This window comes from Musa acuminata, unplaced genomic scaffold (genome assembly GCF_036884655.1).
Source record: "Musa acuminata AAA Group cultivar baxijiao unplaced genomic scaffold, Cavendish_Baxijiao_AAA HiC_scaffold_598, whole genome shotgun sequence".
Classification (NCBI taxonomy): Eukaryota; Viridiplantae; Streptophyta; class Magnoliopsida; order Zingiberales; family Musaceae; genus Musa; species Musa acuminata.
Genome location: NW_027020837.1, coordinates 26,819 through 33,786, shown reverse-complemented (window position 1 = coordinate 33,786; position 6,968 = coordinate 26,819). Strand labels below are relative to the sequence as shown.

The 6,968-nt window shown below is 39.9% G+C and overlaps 1 protein-coding gene across 6 annotated transcripts; it reads left to right on the top strand.

The window, feature by feature from the left end:
• Positions 1 to 1,273: 1,273 nt before the first annotated feature.
• Positions 1,274 to 6,326, top strand: LOC135662219 (nuclear pore complex protein NUP35-like). 6 transcript variants are annotated; one of them, XR_010507656.1, is made up of 6 exons: positions 1,274 to 2,023; positions 4,606 to 4,717; positions 5,260 to 5,809; positions 5,904 to 5,946; positions 6,028 to 6,080; positions 6,227 to 6,326. XR_010507656.1 is itself a non-coding variant. In XM_065176613.1 (3 exons), the coding sequence occupies exons 1-3, from the start codon at positions 1,398 to 1,400 to the stop codon at positions 5,596 to 5,598; spliced, it is 1,077 nt and encodes a 358-aa protein (XP_065032685.1). In that variant the 5' UTR covers positions 1,274 to 1,397; the 3' UTR covers positions 5,599 to 5,898. The 6 variants fall into 6 exon arrangements, 1 of the variants encoding a protein (XP_065032685.1); XR_010507660.1 differs by lacking the exon at positions 5,904 to 5,946; XR_010507658.1 differs by lacking the exon at positions 5,904 to 5,946 and having other exon boundaries at positions 5,260 to 5,831.
• The last annotated feature ends 642 nt before the right edge of the window (positions 6,327 to 6,968 follow it).

Below are 6,968 nucleotides of genomic sequence, written 5' to 3'. Positions count from 1 at the left end.
TTTAAGCCCAGGGAGCATTGATGAATCATGTGGCAAACAATGTGCTGAAATTTAAATTTCTCTTTCTCGTGAGATCTAGATTTCATTTTAGATTTTAGCCTAAAGGCTGTTCATGCTGCATCACAGAACCCCTCTCAGTTAGATATCATCAGAAAACCTGGGTGTTTGAGGTGCTCATTCTTGCCCACGACCATGGGAAACAAGAACACATAAAATATATATATAGTGTTGGGAAGTCAAAAGTGAAATCTCAGATGTAAAAGTGTTGATAGAAGATTTACGTGATTCAACATTGGAAACCTAACCAAAATTTTCACCGTGGAAGGTAGCACCCTTGAATTAAAATTACAAAATTCTTTTTGAAATTTCTTTTTTTATTTTTGCTCTCGATCCTCTGTAAATTCATTAGAGCTCTCGCATCGCATGAATATCCAAAGTTTTCTTTTATCACAAATGCTCTCCAGATGTGCATAAAGTATAATAATAATAATAATAATAATAATAATAATAATAATAATAATAATAATAATAATAATAACAAACCTTAGTTTTTAGGGATTTTTTCCTTCACCAAGAATTCCTTTTTAGTATTACTAGGATAAATCCTATACTCCAAGGATTCTGACTCAACGAATCAAAAAATACTTTTGCTAACTCCTGCAAACACTAATGGTTGCCGTGAGATGGTCTCCGGTCCTCCTCGTCTCTGCTCTTTCCTCTATCTTGACGGCTGTTAACGCATGAAAACAACTCGTACGGCGTAGCTCGTCCTAATCCCAAAGATATGGGGGTAAATCCGTCTTTCACTCGTTACGAGCGCGTCCTTTACGCCCTCGGATAACCAATGGCCCAGCGCAACCCATCCCCTACCTCCCGAAACTGCCCCTACAGTGATGTTCTCAGGGTAAAGTCGCGAATTCTCAGCTTCTGGTGACCCAAGTCTCCTCGTCTTCTCTGACCTTTTTAGATCTGTATCAACTTAAAGAGCACGACATGGAAAAAGCAATGCAGGGAGGCGGCCTTTAATGGGTATGCATGACCATACCATTTGAGAGACAAGGACATGACGTCACATGGCTGTCCGTCTCAGCCCCTGTACACACTATTTCGCTCTCCATGCTTAAGCGGGCCGGATCGCACTTGAGAGCGTCAGGCCCAAACTGGCCCACTACCAAACACCTTGGCCCGCGTTCCGAACTCCCATGTACGGGGAAGGAATTGATATTTATGTTCTTTTGACACGTAACAATTTCCCCAAAACCGCGGTATTTCCAAAGGGGCTCAGTTGTTTGAAATTTCCCCACCATTATTTTCGTCCAACTATTTAGGGTTTAGGGTTGGAGAGCAGAAGAGGAACAGGAAGTGGAAGAGGAGAGGATAGCGATTGATCGAAGACCATGAGCTCCCCGATGCCGCGAAGTTCCAAGCCAACGCGGCTGTCTCCCTTCTTCCGCGATCTCGCCTCGCCGATCTCCCCTCACCACCGCCCCGTCGGTCGCTTCGCCACCCCCGGCCAAGCCGCCGCCGTCTCCGCCCTCTGGAAGGAGAACCTCGCCGGATCATCCGCGGATCCCCCTCCGCCTCCCGTCTTCACCCTCGATGACCGCGCTGATCTCTCGCCGGAGGTCGGCCTCGGCGAGCTGCCGCCGCCCTCGCCGGTGTCCCCGACCAGCACCCGGAGCCGGACGCCTCCCCCCCGGCCGAATCAGAAGGGATATCCCTCCCCTTCTCCGTCCCTCTCGTCGTCTTCCTTCGTCTTGAGAACCAGGGCTGAGGTGATTGGTTCTGGCGTCGCTAACGGCCGAGGGCAGAGCCCTGAGGGTTCCATCTGGATGGCCTCGCCGAAGGCCGACGGAGGAGAGCGAGAGATGGGCCAGGGTTCTCCGGTGGATGGGGTTGTCGAGTCCGGTGCGTTGATGGTACTCCCACCCCCGCTATCGAGAGAGATCGCGAGGCCAGAGCCACAAGGATATGGCGTGCAGAATGGAGGGCTTGATGCAGACGAGTGGGTTACTGTTTTTGGGTATGCACTCGATTCTTGCTTCTCCTTTGTTATGGTTTGCTGTTAAGTCTTCTGCACTTTCTATTAAACTAATTGTATGTATGAATCTAATAACCTCAGATTGATTAGATCTAACTCGAAGCACTGATAAGGGTAAAAAGTTTACTGGTTAAATGTGGTCTGGGATAAAAACAGGAAGCTAAGCATGCATATCAGTTATTAGTACATGGCAGATTACTAGGTCAAGTTAGGTTGGTGAGGCAAAATTTTGCAACGTTGCTGCTCCGTCTCATGTCATCAGAACCAGGAAATATTGGTCATTTGTTCTTTAAATTTTCAGTAGCGTATGGGGAAGTGATGCTGAGCCAGTGCAGCATTAGCAGGGAGCATAAGGATTTTCAACAGGAATTGTCCTGGTCTTTGAGGAATTGTTCAGGGAATTCTGATGCTTTCGAGTTGAGAAAGACAATATGCTGCTGCGGTGTGTAATGTTTGGATTTAAAGAAAGTAGTAGGTTGTTTAATAATGAGATTACCGATAAACAAGCTGTCAGGTTGAAGTTTGTCGATAACTTTGATGATGGTCTCAAGTGGTGAGTCTATTTATGATGTTTGAAGTGTGATTTCAACTACTGGTTAACGTGCATTGTACTGATTGACATTTATCAGTTCGATAAGGACTGGTATTGTATTAACGGTTGGTATTCAATTTTTTAATATCTTTTTATTGATATAGGATGGTTTTGGATTGGTATACTATATAGTATACTGATATCATACCAATCTATTAGATTACTGAAACTACTACCAGATAGAGATTCGAAATCTTTCTCTGAGATATGAGTTTTTGTTGTTTATTGAGATTGCAGCATTGACACTTAATACTTGGTGTTTGGAGTGGTAGCTTCTTGTTGTTCTGCAAGTTGGTTGTGATTATTCATGGTGAAGGGTGTTTCTTTCTTTTAGCAAGTTGTGGGTGATGATTTGTGTTGTTAATTTTAAATTCTGGAGTAGAATAATATCATTTAGAGTGCCACCATTTGATTCTCGATTCAATTGGTGGTGAAGGTTGGTGTCAGTTGGGAGTTGTGTGGTCTTTTGGAGTATGTATTTTTACTGTATACCTGCTGCATACTGTGCAGTTGCACAATTTTAAGGTTGGATAAGAATATGTACACCGACTCTTCCCATTCCACATTGGTCGGAACCTCATGCACTATTCCATTTGCAGAATTTATTCATAAGTAATTACCTACTGAAAAAAAAATGCTTAGATTGATAGTTTTGATATATTGGCTTGTGTAGGGATCTTGAACTAGATCTATATGTCCAGAGTGTCTTTAGGATTTAGATGATGTTAAATAGTGGTGGCAGCCTTTATGTATACTGACTCTTCCCAACCCCACATTGGTGGGAACCTCATGCATTATTCCATTTGCAGAATTTATTGATCAGTAATTACCTACTGAAAAAAATGTTTAGATTGATAGTGAAAAAAAATGCATAGATTGATAGTTTTTATATATTGATGTGTCTAGGGATCTTGGAACTAGATCTTTATGTCCAAAGTGTCTTTAGCATTTTGATGGTGTTAAATGGTGGTGGCAGCCTTGTGCATTGTTCAATATTGCATGCATAGGGCTTTTTCCTGGGGGAAAAGAAGTAGTGTAGAGCTTTCTTTGTGTATTATTTTTTGAAGTTCCCTTAAGTTTTAAATTTAAGTTGTATGTTCTGTTGTATGTATTATTTTTTGTCAATATTGAAGGTTATCCTGAAATTTTCACTTTAGGTGCTTTTGATGCACTTTGTAGCCTTTCTTATTGATTATCATTCTGTTGATTTGCTTATATGTCTAGACCAATGTTGAAAAGTTCACAGGTCTATATTTCAAGGTTAGTTATTTACAGTATATCTAGTATTTTGCTATTAAGGCTGCACTTCACTTGAAATTCATCCATGTGTATTTATGCTACTAGCTTTCACTGTTTGTTTTAAATGGAGGGTAGATTTTCTTACCTTAATTGGTTTGTGCAAATTTTACAATGGTATTCAATATCATTCTTTTACACGTTTGTCCTGTAATTGACTAACTATATCTTTCATTAAATATGCTTTGTTTGCTACCTCATTATGGAATTGGAGAACATTATGATCTGCCTCATACAAATGTGTAGACAGTACGTTGCCCACAAGACATTTCAAACAATATTAACTCTTTTCTTTGTTTTCACCAGTATTTTTTTCTTTACTGGTTTTGAATCAGAATCTGTAAACCTTAATCCCTCTAGAACATTTAGTTAACATGATCAGCTTATGTTTCATCTAGCTTTTTCTTATGTTGTTTGGATGTCCATATTGGTGGTTTCTTCTTGAGTTGGATAAGTGGATTTTTTTTTAAAGATACTTCAACACTTCAGTATTATAGATACATTAAACATTGGGAATATCATCATGTAGGTTCATTCAGAATACATGTCTAGACAATGATTCTCAAATTCTGTTCAAGATTTATTTTAGGGCATCTAATTGAGAAATACTTCTATAGTTTTTGGATATTAATTCTTACATCTAATGCATGAATTATATTAATCATGGCTTTTTCAGATTTTCCCCTGATCACACCAACTTGGTGCTACGTGAGTTTGAAAAATGTGGTGTCATAGTAAAACATGTACCTGGACCAAGTGATGCTAACTGGATACACATTTTGTACCAGGTAACTAATTTCTGTTTATTCTTTATCTTTCAACTTGTAAAGATAAGAATTTTGTTTGACTCTAATTTTCCACTAAGAACAATTGACTATTTAAAATTATTTTCTTTGCAAACTGCTGCATAGTTGACCATTCTAATGTACTTGTGACTGAAAGTCGGCTTCATTGGGTAGAGTAAGACGTATTTGGTCTTCAATTTTATTGTTAGTTGAATAACAATTGTAGAATTTTCTTTTTGTTGCAATGAACCTAAGACAAGGATTATTAGTGATCTTCGTTCATCTTCAGAGTATGTCAGATTGACAAAGTTGTCAACAAATTTGCATGTTAAATGGGTTCCTGAAATAGTTGCACTGGTGTTTTCAATCATTATATTATCAGTGCATTAGTGGCAATCCCTTGTCGTTCTGTTGTCCTATAGTAGAATATTTTGTCTCATGTTTGTCACCAGTTTTGGATGTAACTGCTATAGAATGGGTGATGTTTCCCCGTCACTTGTTGCATCTCTTATCACAAATAAATTTCTTATCCTCTTATCATGCAGAACCCGTATGATGCTCAAAAGGCTCTCAAGAAAAATGGTATGCGGCTAAACAGTCTGTTGATTGTTGGGGTGAAACCTGTAGATCCAGTGCATCGTCAGCTTCTTAAGGAAAAAATAAACAGAAGCAATCATGGAGGCTTCATGGTTTCATTACCCTCAAAATCAGCTGCTTTAAATAGCTCAGCAACTTCTAATTCATCAGGAATCGTTGCTCGCTCCTATCAACCAAAGACCAGCTCAAATGTCACTACTGGTAGCTTCAACCGAGCAACAGGATCTATTGCAACTCCAGCAAAATCAGTTGTATCAAAAGTCATGGACCTGATGTTTGGGATATAAATTGGACTTGGATGAACATCTATCTACATTGATTACTTTGGCTCTTAAGCCTTTCTTTTCCTCTTTGAAGTTCTGTTGTAGATGTTCTTTCCATGTATCTGATGTAGTAGTCTGATGTCATTTCACCGGAATTTGTTTCATAGGACTGACTGCCTAGGAATGGCTGAGGGTAACAAAAGCAATTTGATCATGGACAGGATTTGAAGTACTGGTAATGCGTCTTGATGTAAAATGTAAACCCTATCTGTTTGTATCATGAGTGTTATAATGTATCACTAACGTATAGCTCCCTTGTCACAATCCAGAAAATGAGCAGCACTGTCCTGCAATGGATTTGCATGTTCAACTGTATGCCATTTGATCGTTTTTCCTAATTCTTGAATCATAATACCGAAGTTAATAATATTTTTTTTGTCATGTTGTGTGCAGTGATACTCGACGATCATTCAGAAGAAGGATCTCACATTTCCATGCATCAGAAGGTACGTCACCGGTTGATTACTGCATGAAACAGTGCATCGATGCTGTGGCATCTTATGAGAGAACTCTTGGTTGCAAGGAAAAGCTAGCTCAACTGATCTCATCTTTACATCAATGTTTGTGCTTATCGTGCATCATGGCTCTGCAGTTCTCATGTAAAATCTCAGCAACTTCAATTTGACGAATGTGTACATTCTGAAAGATCATCATTATTTCCGGTCTCCGAGGCCCATTGACAAGATTCTTCAGTACAAGCTTATCCACCATTTGAGTTTAAAAGATCACGCATCTCAAGGCAAGACCATGACGCTGATCGCGTGCTTTGTATTCATTCCACATCCCACGGTGAGTGCTGCGGTCTATCATTTTAATGCCAGGGTTGTGGGAACCGTTCCTGTAGCCTCGTTCGTTGTCTGTCGCAGCCTTGGCCGGGCAATCCGCCACTACCGGTTGTTCTGCCACGCGTCAGGTAGACGACTTATGGATGAGAGAACACGCGACCGGGAAGTAGCTGTCGTCGGCGGCGAAGGTGAGAATACCAATGCGCGGTGAAGTGAGAAAATGATGTAATATAAAATTTTGCGTTGTCTTTGAATGCGACGCTTAATTCATTCATTCGCTTCTATGTTTACAGCTGATATTTGCAATCACGAAGACCATTGCCAGGTGTAGCGATGATTTGCCAGCCTCGGTCCATTGCGACCAGTGGACTCTTACCACGACACTTACCGATGCATTGCGAGCCAACTATATGCTACATATCTCTTTATCGTCTTGATTTTTAAACTTCAAAAATTTATATTAATATTTTTATAAATTTTATAAAAAAAAATAAAATATTTATTTTTATTTATTCTAACATTAGTTTTATCATTGAATATATAACACGT